This window comes from Gigantopelta aegis, chromosome 6 (genome assembly GCF_016097555.1).
Source record: "Gigantopelta aegis isolate Gae_Host chromosome 6, Gae_host_genome, whole genome shotgun sequence".
Taxonomy (NCBI): Eukaryota; Metazoa; Mollusca; class Gastropoda; order Neomphalida; family Peltospiridae; genus Gigantopelta; species Gigantopelta aegis.
This window is the reverse complement of record NC_054704.1, coordinates 11,307,063-11,326,487: the sequence shown is the minus strand read 5'-3', so window position 1 is coordinate 11,326,487 and position 19,425 is coordinate 11,307,063. Positions and strand designations below refer to the sequence as shown.

Here is a 19,425-nt window from a genome sequence, read left to right as displayed (position 1 = left end):
CAAAAGCTGTGGTATGTACTATCCTGTCTGTGGGATGGTGCATATAAAAGAACCCTTGCTACTAATGGAAAAATGTAATGGGTTTCCTCTCTAAGACTATATGTCAAAATTACCAATAGCCGATGATTAATAAATTGATGTGCTCTAGTGGTGTCATTAAACAAAACCAACGTTTTTTTTTACCTCTTAACTACGTGTATATGTCAGAATTACCAAATGTTTGACATCCAATAGCCGATGATCAATACATCAATGTGCTCTAGTGGTGTCATTAAACAAAACAAATTTCAATTACCCTAAAATAAAATAAACTTCAATTAACCTTATATATATAGGTCAAATATTAATTATTCAATTGTATATCTAGGTCAAATATCAATTATTTAAAGTAGCTCAAGAATTTCTTTTGTGTCTCAGTATACCCGTGGCTCACTGACATTTGTTCGTGGGCTCCGTATGCTCATCTGGCTTGTTGGTATTTGTGAGAGGAAAATCACGGGAAACGGCTGACAGCATAACGTTGTACCTTCCTGTTTCCTTCTCTGCCCTGTCAGAAGAACAGGAAGTCCGATAGGAATCTGCCTCATTAACTGTGCACAAGCCATCAAAACACAACACTTTGCAAAAATGTGAATGTCACTAACTCAACTAACCAGATGATAATACACCGTATGGTGCATTCATGAGGGGCACAGAAAGAAAATGTATCCAATATATCAATGGTGTTGGAAGAAATCTGTAGGTCGGCGGATGGAAGGGGAGGAGAGAAGAAACCAGTCAGAGGCCAAATCTCAGTTTTAGTGTAGAGTTAAGGTTTTGTTTGGTTTAATGACACCACTAGAGATATATACATCTCTATCACATTCATCAAATGATAACCTTTTTTAAAACTGATAGTCTCCAATACATTAAGTGCCGTTGCCAAAACAAAAAAAAACCTCAACAAAAAACCAACCCAAACAAACAAAAAACCCAAAGATATCAAAATCACCCTACCCACCCATAATTGGATCCGCTGGCATGATACATCTGGTATTTGACATATGCAGTTACTTCAAACCACTGACTATGTCAAATACTTGTGTGAAATATTGCCAATACAATTTGATTTCCATGAACCTTATTTCTTCTAAAATTTGATTTGATTTTCAAAAATGATTAACAACTACTGTTTAATGTTTTGACTTGTGTAGTTGTAGTGATCTCTTCAAAATTGCATGGTGAATATTGACGTGATAGTTATGGGGTGTCGTTAAGCTCATTTATGCCACAAATTTGAATTATAGTTACACTATAGAAGAAGTTATCGCTGATATACTCCAGCAAGTACTCTGCATCTCTAGCAAGCACAATCCTATCTGCCCCAAAACGAACCCCATTACATTACAAACATATATTCACCAGTATTTAAGATTACATAAAATGGGTTAAAAGATGGCTGTAATGCCTACAAGCAATATTATCTTCAGCTGTCATTATGAATCACGTAGTCGTATCCTGTTTATAAAGATATTAGACATTTCAAAAATGTCTGTTAACCAGGTACATGTATGGACTGCTAAAGACTAACTCAGTGAATATCTTTAAAAATAACACCAAACTCAAATCTCTAGGTTAAAGTTTATTTTGTTTAATGACACTACTAGAGCACATTGATTAATTAATCATCGGCTATTGGATGTCAAACATTTGCTAACTCTGACACGTAGTCATCAGAGGAAACACGCTACATATTTTCTAATGCAGAAATACAAGGGATCTTTTATATGCAATTTCCCACAGACAAGAAAGCACATGCCATGGCCTTTGACCAGTTGTGGTACACTGGTTGGATTGAGAAAACCCCCAATCAGTTAATGGATCCACAGAGGTGATTCAATCCTGCGATGCAAGCACCTCAGGCGAGAGATCAACTGACTGAGCTAAATTCCACCCAAATCTCTAGGTGCACCACATCTAAATCTCTAGTTACCAGAACGTAATATTTCCTAATAAAGTGGCCCTTCTTTCATTTATCATTAAATTTTATGCTGCAAAAAGTCCCTGATGGATATGTCAAATAGCAAGCTGTTAATGTTCCATTGTTTACATGCTATTTGTGATATATTACTCGATACATCTTACACAACAAGAAGGAAAAACTAGAGTCTGGAACATGAAGAAAAACAACATAAAGTTGCACTTGTTTATGGTGTGGGTTGAACATTGATGGAATGTGACTCGTTGGGTTCAATGGGTGCACCGCCAACCACAAGATGTGATAAAAGTTTAATAAAACAAGATAAGAACCACAAATTGACTAATTCTACTGGCATTGAATAGGGATGGGCTACTTTCTGCCAGTCAATGCTGTCATGGTAGGAGATGAGCTGAGCCTCCGTCACTGGGTCAGTGCACTGGGTAGACACAGCCCACTGATAGGCTATCACAGACAGGATTGGCTAGCAAAAAAAAACTTGCTCAAATTAACCACTGGAATGTTATTAAAATAATAATACACATGTAGACACATTGTCCAACCATTTAGACATCAAGTGAAAAAAAATGTATATAATTAATTAAGTAATGTCATATATCACAAACCAGTTGGTTATCAAAACAGTGTTTAGGTTATTATGTTATAAAAATAATGTGGGGACAGCTTAGTAGGTGGTTATGTTAGTACAGAAATGGCTTTTCTCCAAACTTGCATAAACGTTTTGATTTAAAAGAATACTTATGTTTTCCCACTTATCCAGCAATAGCAGAAACTACTGTTTAAACTACTGTTTTTCGTCATAATCAATACTTTTAAAAAGTGTTCTAAAAGGTTACTGAATCTTTTGTTTTAAGACAAAACCTCTTTTTTTCTTCTTTTTTTTTAAACCAAAAAATAATTCTAGTATGAATTAAAAATTTAACAAAAGAAGGTATGGTTGTACATTCTCATTTGACAAAGCAAAATTATGAATAAAACAAAAAATGAAAAACTGGGAATAACATTTTGATTATTTCATGTGCACAGTGGAATTGGCCATGTGGTGTAGTCTTCTATGTAAGTGAATACCCTTTTAAAACCATTCAGGCATTTGGCCAACTGATGAGCTACGGTGCACCTATTCCAGTCGGAATACCACATTGTGATGCCAAAATTATGTAAAGTTAGGACTTGGTTATTATATTACTTTGTTATGTACACTGACCAATGTTTTATGACTGGTATAACAAAGGCTGTGGTATGTGCTATGCTGCCTTTGAAAAGTGCTTACTAAAAATCCCTTGCTACTGGCTGTTATACTAATCCATTAACCACAATATACACGGAATGCAATTAGTATGCCCATTGCAGCCTACTTAACCTTCTGACTACTGCAGGTGAGATATCTTGCATGACGTCACACAAGTCAACATACTATACTGTATACAGTGCATTCCCCAATTCATATTTCCCAACATTTTGCACACGGTACTCGCCAGAAATAATAATTTTGAGTTGAAAAAGTGGTTTTTGGCAAGTATTTTCGCTTGACAACAATGGAGGAATCGATAGATGATTCTGACAGCTAAGTTGATAATAAATTTGACCATTTTACCAACAAAAATCATGAAATATTGGAATATGAATCCTTCTTCGTTTCCAAAAAATATTCTAGTAAGAAAAGCAGTTATTGGGAACAATGGACATAAATACTAGCCATTTGTCCATAAATGTCCTTAAGTAAATGCAACTTTAAAAAAAAAATTGGCCTAATTTTAATCAATAACTGATCTAAAATATAAAAATGTGAAAAACCCTTGAAAATAATACTTACTGATTAAAATACAAGCTTTATTTTATGTATTTATAAAAAATTTAAGTGAAAATATGTGAGTAAAAGTTAAAAATTTGTACACCCTCAATGTGGTTAAGTTTTATTTAAACCTTAAAACGAAGACAACAAACAAATCCACATATATTCCATTTAAGTACAAATATCTTGTCAGTTAAAGTTTGCTTTGTTTAACAACACCACTACAGCAAATCAATTTATTAATCATCGGCTACTGGATGTTAAACATTTGGTAATTTTGACATATAGTCTTAGAGAAGAAACCCACTGCATTTTTTATTTAGTAGCAAGCGATCTTTTATATGCACTATCTCACAAACAGGATAGCACATACCACAGCCTTGGTATACCAGTCATGGCGCACTGGCTAGAGCGAGAAAAATATCTTGTCAGATGAAATGATAGTTCTCATTTCTTTCAGCTTTGCCTTAGTCAGCTTTTAAATTAATTTATATATATATATTTTTTCACATTCATTCATTCATTCACATCCATGGGCGGGACACAACTAAAACCATTAAACTTTTAAGAGACAAGTAAGCAATAAAAATGCACTAAAATCAAATTGAAAAAAGGAAGTATGACAATTCTCAGTATCAAATCATATAAACTGAAACGACCTTGCTGGGTGACAGTGACTTTAAAACAGAGTCTCTATTGTTCTGCGCAGAGAAAGAAACCCACAGAAAAGGCCCGGTCTGTGACAGAAGGTCAGACAAAAACCAACAAACACACGGATGTATTTGAAAAGTATAAAGCCGCGGTAATGAAGAACTGTGTTGCCGCAGCGATGCCGGATTTGAACCTAAATTGAAAATATGACAATCGTTAGGACTCGGACAGCATCGCACCCACTATCAGTCTCATCACAGTGGGTCGGTCTCAGTTCTAGGATGGGTACAACGATCCCACTGACATTAGATCATACACCAACAATGGAAGACTTATCTTCAAATCAAATAAGGAACAGTGTTTTTCCTTAGTTGACAAGAAATACATTTGTTTTTTGTTTTGGGGGACTATACAGTTTGTGGGATTGTTAGTGGGTTAGGTACATCCTGTTTACAAAAAAAAAAAAAAGAAGAAGAAGAAGAAGAAGAAGAAAAAGAGGTTTTGTCTAAAAGATTCCATAACCTTTTAGAACACTTTCTAAACATTTTTATTTGGTCTTCACAACATCTAGATAACAAAGTTCAAGTCTGTGAAAATTGTGAGGACGATCATTTTGTTTGCTTGCTCCTTGAACAAATATAACTTTGCCTAAACTATTATTTTTTTGGCGTACACAATTTTAGGCCATCATTTACATGAAAATAATGGGATAGGTTATGTGATTGTATTTTTGTGTAACTTTCTAACTTTCAAATCCCTGTAGTTTGTAATCAGACATTTTTAACATATCTCAGGGAAGTGATTTACTAATTAATTTAATAAGTATAATCAGACATGAAGTTTAGTGTGTAGATTTGGCTTTTTTAAAATGTAGAATAAAAGTTGAATAGAATAAAACAAATAAAAAAAGTACTCCAGAAATATCTTCATAGGAAACTAATTTCCCTAGTTACATACAATACGAAAATTAATATGAATGTTCTATTGTATGCAGGAAAAGGATGGACAAACCAAACTTTAATTTTCCAGCACGACATGCAAATGGGGGCATAATTATCAATATAACTTTAAAATACTACTCTGTCATTTGTAATCATATCAAAGTACTAATAAAAGACAACCTTGAGATATTTAAAAAAACAAAACAAAAAACAACAACGGGGGGGGGGGGGGGGAAGAAAAAGAATGCTGTATCATCCAGACAACAAAGCGAGGGATTGGTGACTTCTGGGGGGGGGGGGGGGGGGGATAGAGAGAGAGAGGGGGAAATGAGAGAAAAAAGAATCAATGGAGAGAAAAATTAAATATTTAATAACCGAATGTGTGAATGGAACGCAGGCGAGTTCAGTGAGCACGACTGAGTACAAGACTGACACCGCACACGGCCTCACCACTAATAACACAAATGGACTGTTGACACTAATGGCTGGGATGAAAGGGTCGCCCAGTGCAGCAGTAAACTGTCCACTTGGTTTGAATACACACAACCACACTAAACCTCTGATGTAGCACATATACACAACCACCACTAAACCTCTGATGTAGCACATATACACAACCACCACTAAACCACTGATGTAGCACATATACACAACCACCACTAAACCACTGATGTAGCATATACACACAACCACCACTAAACCACTGATGTAGCACATATACACAACCACCACTAATATAGTAGATATATACACAACCACCACTAAACCACTAATGTAGCACATATACACAACCACCACTAAACCTCTGATGTAGCACATATATACAACCACCACTAAACTACTGATGTAGCACATATACACAACCACCACTAAACCACTGATGTAGCACATACACACAACCACCACTAAACCACTGATGTAGCACATATACACAACCACCACTAAACCACTGATGTAGCATATACACACAACCACCACTAAACCAGATGTAGCACATATACACAACCACCACTAAACCTCTAATGTAGCACATATACACAACCACCACTAAACCTCTGATGTAGCACATATACACCACCACCACTAAACCTCTGATGTAGCACATATACACAACCACCACTAAACCTCTAATGTAGCACATATACACCACCACCACTAAACCACTGATGTAGCACATATACACAACCACCACTAAACCTCTGATGTAGCACATATACACAACCACCACTGATGTAGCACATATACACAACCACCACTAAACCACTGATGTAGCACATATACACAACCACCACTAAACCACTGATGTAGCACATATACACAACCACCACTAAACCTCTGATGTAACACTTATACACCACCACCACTAATGTAGTAGATATACACACAACCACCTCTAATGTAGTAGATATACACACAACCACCACTAATGTAGTAGATATACACACAACCACCACTAATGTAGTAGATATACACACAACCACCACTAATGTAGTAAATATACACACACAACCACCTCTAATGTAGTAAATAAACACACAACCACCTCTAATGTAGTAGATATACACACAACCACCACTAATGTAGTAGATATACACACAGCCACCACTAATGTAGTAGATATACACACAACCACCACTAATGTAGTAAATATACACACACAACCACCTCTAATGTAGTAAATAAACACACAACCACCTCTAATGTAGTAAATAAACACACAACCACCACTAATCGCCAGACACCTCGATCCCCCATGCAAAATTTCCTGCGCACGCCCCTACATATACATACAACCACCTCTAATGTAGTAGATATACACACAACCACCATTAACCCACTAATGTGGCACATACACACACAACCATCTCTAATGTAGTAGATAAACATACAACCACCACTAATGTAGTATACACACAACCACCACTAATGTAGTAGATAAACATACAACCACCACTAATGCAGTATACACACAACCACCACTAATGTAGTAGATAAACACACAACCACCATTAAACCACGAATGTGGCACATATACACACAACCACCTCTAATGTAGTAGATATACACACAACCACCACTAATGTAGTAGATATACACACAACCACCACTAATATAGTAGATACACACACAACCACCACTAATATAGTAGATATACACACAACCACCTCTAATGTAGTAGATAAACACACAGCCACCTCTATTGTAGTAGATATACACACAACCACCATTAACCCACTAATGTGGCACATACACACACACCAACCTCTAACGTAGTAGATAAACATACAACCACCACTAATGTAGTAGATATACACAACCACCATTAACCCACTAATGTGGCACATACACACACAACCACCTCTAATGTAGTAGATAAACACACAACCACCTCTAATGTAGTAGATATACACACAACCACCATTAACCCACTAATGTGGCACATACACACACAACCACCTCTAATGTAGTAGATAAACACACAACCACCTCTAATGTAGTAGATATACACACAACTACCATTAACCCACTAATGTGGCACATACACACACAACCACCTCTAACGTAGTAGATAAACATACAACCACCACTAATGTAGTAGATATACACACAACCACCACTAATGTAGTAGATAAACACACAACCACCATTAAACCACGAATGTGGCACATATACACACAACCACCTCTAATGTAGTAGATATACACACAACCACTACTAATGTAGTAGATATACACACAACCACCACTAATATAGTAGATACACACACAACCACCACTAATATAGTAGATATACACACAACCACCTCTAATGTAGTAGATAAACACACAGCCACCTCTAATGTAGTAGATATACACACAACCACCATTAACCCACTAATGTGGCACATACACACACAACAACCTCTAACGTAGTAGATAAACATACAACCACCACTAATGTAGTAGATATACACACAACCACCACTAATGTAGTAGATAAACACACAACCACCATTAAACCACGAATGTGGCACATATACACACAAACACCTCTAATGTAGTAGATATACACACAACCACCTCTAATGTAGTAGATATACACACAACCACCAATACAGTAGATACACACACAACCACCACTAATATAGTAGATATACACACAACCACCTCTAATGTAGTAGATATACACACAACCACCTCTAATGTAGTAGATATATACACAACCACCTCTAATGTAGTAGATATACACACAACCACCTCTAATGTAGTAGATACACACACAACCACCACTAATATAGTAGATACACACACGATTACAGTCAGACAAATCTTAGTCACCCCTTCTCTGACAGAATCAGGTATCTCCTTATCGTATGAATGTAGCTGTTGGAGGATTGCTTATTTAACAGTTTTTTGTTGTTGTTTTTTTACTGGCAGAGGTGTAACAAACTGTCCAGTCAAGATACAGGACTGATAATTTCAAAACCGGTTGTTTTGTTTTTATGTCACTCATGCAAACCTAATTTTGTGCAACCTAATTTTCGTTTGTGTATTAAATTTAGGATATCATTTACAAAAGGGTTTAGGAAAAAAAAAAATGAAAGCAAAAAAAAAGGGTTACCTGAATTTATTTTTCAGTTTTTATAGGCGCTCAGATGACAAAGCTTTAATGTCACTGATCTAAGACTACATGTAAACAAGGCTAGTAACTGAAAACTATATTAAAGCTAGTAATAAACAATATCGACTCATTTCACCTCAGGTTTCCTGATGATGTTAGTGTAACAGCACCTGAGCACACGGTTATTAGTCACACACCAGTTGAGCTACTGAAAAGCTAAATAAATATTGCCTGAAAATGTATACAGGGAAACAGGACAACCATGGGACCACGTAAAACATCTGATTATGGGTTTTTCCAGAGGGTAATTAATGTTCCTGTATGACTTTAAACATAATTTATTACAAAGACACATAGAATGTTATATTGTACTTCATATATACATTATGACATTGTTGAAATGATTTTTAAATGAGCATAACTTTGGCATGAGCACTGGTAGGCTTCATGTCCCATCGAGGGCGTACCCTGGAATAAATTTCTGGCGGAAATCCTGATCTGATACGAAGGGACATCTGGTTTAAACAACTTCTGTTCTATAATGATATTTAAACAGGGATCATGAAAAACATCCGGTTTTGATGGAATTCTAGTTTACAGAGGGTCCAGTTTTCAGGAGTTTACTGTTTATTTAATTTGTTCTCAAAACTACATGACTCAACCAGATTCATTGTAGTCATATCTGGTTTGTTACTGATATTTTGGTGTATAACTCAATTATTGTTATGCAGCCATAAATCAGAAACATTAACTATTCAATTTTTAGCAAACACTAAAATATTTGCAAATTTTAGGTGAAGTATGGGTTAATAACAGTGAAGAATGTATACAGAGTGTATATTTCAAGTCACAAAATCATGGGTCAACAATTATGAGAAATTGCCTTTAAAGATCTGATCCACATACCAAACTGGTGATTAGTTAATAATGGAGAAGCTCTCAATGAAAAGATGAATATTTTACATCATTACCCACATGGTTAAACGAATCTTGGTACATATCAAAGTGATACGTCCCACTAGAATGCCAAATGGGATGTAACACTTCGACGTTACATGATGACGTCATCGATTAGCGCACTACAACCTTACGGGAACGTCAACCAAGCAGGTTCAGTGATATAAATTAAGATCGATTGTGGGTAATAAATAGGATATTAAACTCGCTGCCATTTCGTATAATGTTTATGTCCCTCATGAAATAATTTTCACTGTCACTTACTAAAGCTCATGAAAATTGAAAATTATTTCACTCGGGACATAAACATGATATGAAATGGAAGCTTGTTTAATATCCTATAATATCTAGCCATGACTAACATTGAGAGAGATGATTAATGCTCCTTTAACTTAGATTATGTGGGACCATTCAGCTATTACCATACTGAGCATTGATATTTAATCCTTTTGTAGCACTTTAAAAAAAAAAAATTGCTAAAAATTCATCTCCTTAAATTAGTCTCAGGGAAGTGATGGTGAAGTATGATTTTAAAAACACCCCAGCACAGAACAATATATTGTCTATTGGGTGTAAAAATGAGAGGCTCTGAAATGAGTATTAAGACATGGTTCTGAAGACACAGCTAGGATGAAGGACACTGACAGGGTGTTAAAATAAGAGGCTATGAACTGAATACTAAGACATGTTTCTGAAGACATAACTAAATGTAGGACCAAGCATACTGACCTTGCTGACGAGTGTGTCACTGTGGTCGAAGTGTCGCCCATACAGTTTCGGAGCCTCGCCTGGGATGGATTCAATCTTGATGCACACCTCCTGGCCCTGCCGAGCGATGTCCACCCCCTTGTGATTGTACTCGATACTCGTCACACGGCCCAAGTCTACAAACTGAAACACAGAACAATAATCCAGTAATCAGACCCTAGAATCATAATATACTCGTCACATGGCCCAAATCTAGAAACAGAAACACAGAATAATCTGGTAATCAGAACCTAGAAACATAATATACTCGTCACACGGCCCAAATCTAGAAACTGAAACACAGAACAGTAATACAGTAATCAGAACCTAGAAACATAATATACTCGTCACATGGCCCAAGTCTACAAACTGGAACACATCTAACAGTAATCCAGTAATCAGAACCTAGAAACATAATATACTCGTCACACGGCCCAAATCTAGAAACTGAAACACAGAACAGTAATACAGTAATCAGAACCTAGAAACATAATATACTCGTCACATGGCCCAAGTCTACAAACTGGAACACATCTAACAGTAATCCAGTAATCAGAACCTAGAAACATAATATACTTGTCACACGGCCCAAGTCTACAAACTGAAACACATCTAACAGAAATCCAGTAATCAGAACCTAGAAACATAATATACTCGTTACATGGCCCAAATCTAGAAACTGAAACACAGAATAGTAATCCAGTAATCAGAACCTAGAAACATAATATACTCGTCACACGGCCCAAATCTAGAAACTGAAACACAGAACAGTAATCCAGTAATCAGAACCTAGAAACATAATATACTCGTCACATGGCCCAAATCTAGAAACTGAAACACAGAACAATAATCTGGTAATCAGAACCTAGAAACATAATATACTCGTCACACGGCCCAAGTCTACAAACTGAAACACAGAACAATAATCCAGTAATCAGAACCTAGAAACATAATATACTCGTCACACGGCCCAAATCTAGAAATAAAAAATAAAACTATAATCAGATATAATATATATAAGATATAAAGATCTAATACTACAAACTGAAACACAAAATATAACAATAAAGAGTAGTGATATTTCAGTTAATATTTAGTCACGTGATTTTGTTTCAATAAAGCATCTCATTAACAGATCTCTATTGCTTTTCAAATATCTCTAACTTTCCATATCAATGATTACCTAACTTCACATACACATTATGGGTAATGAAACATCAAAGGTAACATAAAATTAATAGACACTGATGAATAGAGGCAACAAAGGTCAAGATTACAGAGCTACATATTTTTAGTGCTAACTGGACCCTTATACACTGAAGAAACAATAGCCTTACATTAATATATGCTAGTGGTGGTCTGATTAATTGGAATAATCGAAGATTGGTTGGTAAAATCCAAATTCCAACTAATCGATTATAATTCCTGGTAATCGATTATTAACAAACATACACATACCATATGGCATGGAAATTGCTTAAGTGACCCAAATGGTATCTATGTAAATGGTAACTACAAATTTGAACTCTGTGTTATTTGCAGATTAATCTGCAAAATGTAATATTTTTACGGCATTACCATTTTGCATGAATACATAATATACATTACATCCTACAATAAAAAATAGATTTAACTATCTTAAATTTATTTGACGAAGGATAAAGTTGAGTCGGCTAATTGAGCGTTCTATTTTCAACTTGTGAGATCTGTGCGTTCACCAATAATCTTTGTGGTATAACAACCGGTTGAGTTTTTAGCATGGCTGGAAACCTTGTCAGCAAGAAAAGGTTGCAACTTTCGCCAGAGCATGTGAACATGATGATTTCAAACAAGAAAGAACAAGAAGTTCTTCCTTTAACTTGAATGGAAAGTTTATTTTCAGATAATAAAAGAGACAATTTTATATACATTGTACTTTTATTCTTGTCTTTTGTATTCATTAGATACCTTGAGTAACAATACACTTCAGTGGTATCAATAAGCAAACAAACTTACATATTTTTAACCTTGAGTAAAAAAAAAGGTTTAAAATGTTGGCAACTGATTATAACTGATGATTGGTTGGTTTAACTAACCAATCATCAAACATAGAAATCCAACCAATTCCCACCACTAATATATCCACTAGACTAGAGCTAAACAAATGGCTAATGCCTATCACATTTAACAAACATATCTTGTACATCAACAGATCAAATGTCAAGGTCATATAATACCATTAGTTAGAACTGCTTGATGCCTGCATGATGTGGCACACACATATCAACTTTAACTTTAACAAAGTATAATTTGGTTAAACAGATTAAAGAAAAAAAAAAGATAGAACATTTCTAAATTTTAACAGATACGTATCAAGTCTGGCCACCTATGAAAGTTAAGACAGTAAGGTAAATGAAAATCACATTCAAATAAACAAAAATTTGAATGTGCAGAAAATCCAATCCATAATCAACAATGATAAAACAAAATAACGACCAAAATATGCACACACACTTTGACATTCAGTAGTGTAGACTAACATTCAACATAGTGGACAATAATTCACATGGGCCCCAATACCTGTAATGGACATGGGTTGTAATGAATTCATTTTACAGGGCTCAAAATAGAATGTAAGATATGGCCTGCTGTTATTTTTTTTAAATAGCAGGCCAAAAGAAATATGGCCTGCTAGAAATAAGACAACGTGCGTTGAGTCTCCATAAGTACTTAAGTACTTGGGCACAGGCTGAATCTAGCAAGACTTGAGTCCATTCACAGGACATGAGTAGAAGAACACTTGACATTTAATTATATTTTTTTATTTCATTCAGCCATATACTTGCTGCCGGTTACATTATTGGGCTATTAGACATGGAGGGAAAACAAAAGTCGAATGGGTGGAATGCTGGAATGATTTGGCATCCATGTTCAGCATTGGAATTAAGATGCTTAATACTATTTAATTTTATTCCTTAGGCTCATTATCATCTTTAGTCCTTCCCACAGGGAACGCTTTTTTCATGCTAATAAATTTACTACAATAAATAAAGATTGTTTTCTAAATTGCACACACATTTATTTTATTATTATGTTTTTTTGCTATTTCCAAAATACTTTAAACTTTTCTTCTTACATCCAACCAAATTGAAATTATTTACAAAAAACCCCAAACATTTTTGTTGGTCAATGGGAGGGACGACAGGGCAAGTGTCGATTACTCGGATCTGGGTCGAGTTTGAGTACTTGAGTCCAATATTTTGGACTTGTGAATGCCCTAGTTAAGTGGAGGGTTTTGGTCAGTGTGTAGAAAATTAGGACCTCTGAGATATATCTTGGAGCATTATACAATTAAAATATAACAATTATGAGCTAAATAAAATCTGACCTGCAATTTTGGGGTAATTTTTAGCAGGTGGATTTCTATTGCACCTGCTAGGGCTAACTAATTAACTGCTTTTTATAGCCACTATTTCGATCCCAGGAATTATACACCAAAATATGAAGGTTCACTGTATTAATACAAACATGTGACTTCTTTTTAAACAAACTGATTTCCGGCTTAACTACAGCTATTAACGTTACTACAAGTCAAATAAAGTATATTCTACACAACTAATTCCCACAAATTGTTGCAAACGAACCGAATGACCAGCTAAACTGACTCATTCAGGAGTGCACTAAGAAGTCAGCAACGATAACATTACAGAAAATTTATTTCATTTGTCGAACATTTCTCACAAATGTTTCTTAAAAAAACACCACCATCTATAAACGCAGTTATATATTCCCTGACAGACGCGATACTGCGTGGAGGAGGCTAGAAATTGTACATCAGCTTGAAACGCGGCTTTATCGGAGCAGATACTAAAATCACGAGCTGGAATATACAAAGGCACTTTTTCAATAAGTCTTTTATCTGCCACAGGAAATGGGTGTGCTGATAGCCTATCGCTTAGACGTGGAACGTCTTGCCTACACATCACTGGAGCTCTTCCAACACACGCTATAACACTAATCTGCATTTAAGGTAAACTAAAGTAATTTTTTTAGTCTAACGACCTTTCCAGCACATCAAAATAAAGTCATACACGAGATTGTGGTTGCTTTACTATTCTTTGACCAAAATCGTTATCTACTAAATTGTATCAAGTTTTGGCAGTCAATTTTATTAGGTTTTGAAAAGGTGATTGTCCTAGTTTAAAAGAATTAAGGCAAAACAACAATTTAAAGAAGTACTATCTTAAATTTTCTAATATCCTGTATGGAATTGTAGAGATAGCATAAGAACACAGGACATTTGCAGAAAATGAGTTAGAAAAGGTAAAACAGAAATAGAGAAAGAGAATTATAGTAATGAGTAACATCAGTATTAACCTTAAAAACAGTCATGAATATTAGCAAGATTAATAACAAGTACTTCTTCCTTTTTAAGGCTATTTACTTCGCTGCATAAATTAAAGGAGAAATATCTACATGTACAATATCACCAAGTCTTTTTTTTTGCTTTTTGAAAAATTAATGGAAAGTAAAAAAAAAACCCACAAAGAAAACGAACTTTGAGAGGTTGATAAATTTTTGTTTTTTTGAGAGAGAGAGAGAGAGAGAGAGAGAGAGAGAGAGAGAGAGAGAGAGAGAGAGAGAGAGAGAGAGAGAGAGAGAGAGAGAGAGAGAGAGAGAGAGAGAGAGAGAGAGAGAGAGAGAGAGAGCGCAGAAAAAAGAGCATACCACCCAAATGTAAGATGGGCATGTCAAAATGACAACTGAAATTATATTTTTATATACATGTACTCCCAATTTTACAAATAAAACTCTACTAATACAGTTCATTCTGTTACTAAACAGCAGTCCAAGGATATATTACCACCAGAAGGAACCGAGTTCAACTCCCCACCACTAACATATTTCTGCCCAGTACTTTGTCACATTCAGGCACCATCCCCAGCTCTTATATTTAAATAACGATTACATCAGACAATTACATGCACACCTTGTCTTAGTCTCTGTAAAGGAGTCCTCATACCTGATTTCTATTTATCAGACTATTTTATGATCAAACAATTTTCTCACCACCTTTGTCCTGCCAGACAAACAAATTTGACTAGAAACAACTCTTCCGTCATAATTAAAAAATCCAGTCTAAACTAAAAAATTTACAAAATAAAAATGACAGTAAAAAACCCTGACTAATCCAAATTTTGTCTAAACCAGAATGATTTTATAGTCAAAATTTGAAACTAGCAAACTAATCTGGCACATTTAATCATTTTGAACAAGTGTATGCAGGGCTTTAGATCTACTAATAGGGGCACAACAGTGGGGTTTTGGTTTTTGTCCGTCTCTAGCACAGCAGTCTCTTTTCAGTGCAGTAATGTTCTTAACAGCTACTGAAGAGTTGTGGATATTCAGAAATGCAATTCAAGTGGTTTTAATCTTGGTAAAGCTTAACGTTTCAGTGGATTTGAAGTTGGAGTGTTTGCACTTAATTTGGACATGATTACTCCAGGTATAGGTATTTTGGGCATGATGTTTATTGCCTTGACTTTGGTGCTATCTAAAGCATTGTTTATGGTAATTAATAAACATATTACAAACAGTTTTGGCAAGGTCATCCTAAATTCTTATACAAGTTGAAATGTCAAGGCTTGACAAGCCTGAAAAGGAAATCCTACAAGAGAAAATAAACTAGAGGATGTATCAAAGACATACACGAGAAGGATAAAAATCATCTCAAACGGCCACAACATGACGAGCTTGTCGAATTTAGTATCTTTGTTTCCTGTGCGGAAAGTGAACTGAGCTGAAAATCATAGACCCAATCAAAGAGATCCTTTCTTTCATGTAGTGGATGACTTTGAAGTTGGTAGTGGCGAACAATACGCCCCTTTGACAGTCGGGCTGAGTCTGGTAGCCAGTCAAGTGTTCTCATCTTTGAAGTGAACCTTGTTGAGAAATCACACAAAGCTTCATATCCAAAGGAATGCAATTAAACACAAAAGTTATGGATCCCTTGATATAATGACTGTTCACAAACGTAGTCAAAGACGAACATGAGATAAAATAAGATCATACTATTATTTTTATCTCTAAGGAGCCAATTCAAACCAACGTAACACTACTAATAAAAAATTGTGAAATGTAGCAATTAGGTTATTAACTTGTTATATTTTAAAATTTAATTTCTTTTAAAGAAACCAGGACCCTAATTTCAGTGTCAAAATTATAGATTCCATTAAGGTCAAAATAGTTCAGAAGTACTTTTGTAGTGACATGATAAACAATATATAATTCTAAAAATACATTAACAAATATTAAAACAAAATTATTATCAGAATATACAGTAATAAAATAAACTCATATTTTCTATTTAAAGGACAATGATAATTAATAACATACTTGATAAATCTGACATCAAAACTCCTGACTTTGAACCTTGATCAAGGTCAAACTAGAAAAACAATACTTTAAGCCAATAACTTGGTGAGAAAATTTATTAATGGTAGAATATGAGGAAAGCAAAGTGAAATTAGTCCAATATACGACATACACCCACGTGGTAATCTACCATGACAGACGTAAGATTGAACTTGAGCCAAGGAAGATTATTAATGAACCTCTAATGAATGGAAGGATGATGGTTACTATCTGATAGAACCAATAAAGTAATGGAATGAAACAATAGATGAGTGAGTGAGTGAGTGAGTGAGTGAGTGAATGAGTGAGTGAGTGAGTGAGTGAGTGAGTGAGTGAGTGAGTGAGTGAGTGAGTGAGTGAGTGAGTGAGTGAGTGAGTGAGTGAGTGAGTGAGTGAGTGAGTGAGTGAGTGAGTGAATGAATGAATGAATTAATGAATGCAGCCCAAGAAAATACCAATCAAAATTAATGTCACATTATGTGGACAGTCTAGCACTGATTTTATCATCAGACAAGCTCATGAAAAACCAATTAGAATTAATAATAGATTAGGCAGCTTCACTAAATATTATAATATATGGTACCCGTCCAGGACTTCTAGAATTTTTTATAAAATCCACTAGTCATAGGATCAGTGATTTGTAAAATTTACTAGCCACAATAAAAAATTCACCAGCCCTACTTTACTTTAAGTTAATACAATTTTACTAAATAATAGTAAAAATCGGATGTCTCACCTAAAGAGAGAGAGAGATATAGCTTTAAAACACAAACATGTGAGGGTGGTGGGCAGAATATTCATATTTAAAAAGTAGACTTAAGTGCAACATTTGACCAAAAACATTTCACTAACCGTTTGACATGCCAATAGTAGTTATCTACTAGCCCAACATTGAATATCACTAGCTATGGGAGAAGGGCTACCATAATCTAGAAGCCCTGCATCTCAACACTTGACACAAACCAGTCAGTTAAAAAAACATTATTCTTTAAAGCTTAATCCCCCAAAAGAAAAAGATATTCAAATTGGAAATTTAGTTGTGCCCCATGCAGTGAGGATGATCTTTTATTTTATTAAATAAACAAAAACATTCTGAATTTACAAGTCATTAAAAAGAGTGCCTTCCATGTGTATTTTGTTGTTTTCTTGTTTCAGAGTGAGTGTGTTTTCTTGGGGAATGTATTTTTTTTCTTCTGAGAAAATATAGTGCTATATTGAGAAGGTATTTGGGCTCAAAACAGATGGTCTGCCACTAAATTTCATTTAATAAAAGATATATTGCTCACCACAAAAATATATTCTTTGGGAAAAAACATATTCTTGTAAAGTACAAACAATTTTGTCTTTTATCCCCCTAAAAATGTATTTAAAGGGAAATTAAAAAAAACAAAAACATTTATTGTAGCAATCCTTGAAACAAACAGATCAATATAGTGGCCCCAAACTGCATACATGTGTGTGTGTGTGTGTGTGTGTGTGTGTGTGTGTGTGTGTATATATGTGTGTGTGTGTGTGTCGGTCTGTGTGTGTGTGTGCGTGTGTGTATATGTCGGTCTGTGTGTGTGTGTGCGTGTGTGTATATGTCGGTCTGTGTGTGTGTGTGTATATGTGTGTGTGTGTGTCGGTCTGTGAGTGTGTGTTTGTGTCGGTCTGTGTGTGTGGCTGCATCTCTGTGTGTATGTGTGTGTGTGTGTGTGTATGTGTGTGTGTGTGTGTGTGTGTGTGTGTGTGTGTCGGTCTGTGTGTGTGTGTGTGTGTGTGTGTCGGTCTGTGTGTATCTGTGTGTGTGGCTGCATCTCTGTGTGTATGTGTGTGTGTGTGTGAGGAAACCAGCTAAAAATGTTCATCGGTAGCAACAAGGGATCTTTTATATGCACCATCCCACAGACAGGATACCATATACCAGTCTTGGTGCACTGGCTGGAGTGAGAAATGTCTGGTTAATATCACTAATGACCGATTCATAAATTTTGATACAAATGCTGAATGATTCAGCTCAGTGGTAGAGCATTCACTTGAAATTTGTGATGTGATAAATCATGTTTATGAAACACACAGTGGATGACAAGTTAATACCTGTTACAGCTGGTAACAAGCAACAGTTACAAAGGTTGTTAAGGTCTGACATACCCAGCAAGAACATCACAACAAAACAGACGAAATAACAGTGTTATTACACTTGGCTCAATATTAAAACGAGGATGGACAAGTATTATTTCCTTCATGAAATCTTTATTACATTCAAGTGACCTAAACAACTCCACCCAAATTGAAAAAAGAAAAAAGAAAACAAAAAGTCAACAATCTAGTGCAGATGTTCCTAAGCTGGGTTTATGACAAGGTTTAAAATCTCTTTGACAAAATAA

The 19,425-nt window shown here is 35.3% G+C and overlaps 1 protein-coding gene across 1 annotated transcript in view; it reads right to left on the bottom strand.

Moving 5' to 3' along the window:
* The window catches only part of LOC121376519 (eukaryotic translation initiation factor 5B-like), a 109,436-nt gene that overhangs the window by 8,711 nt on the left and 81,300 nt on the right, over nt 1-19,425 (bottom strand). Inside the window, exon 24 of the mRNA XM_041504413.1 lies at nt 10,649-10,810. Within this exon, the coding sequence (XP_041360347.1) occupies nt 10,649-10,810 (162 nt within the window). The remainder of the gene's footprint in view (nt 1-10,648; nt 10,811-19,425) is intronic.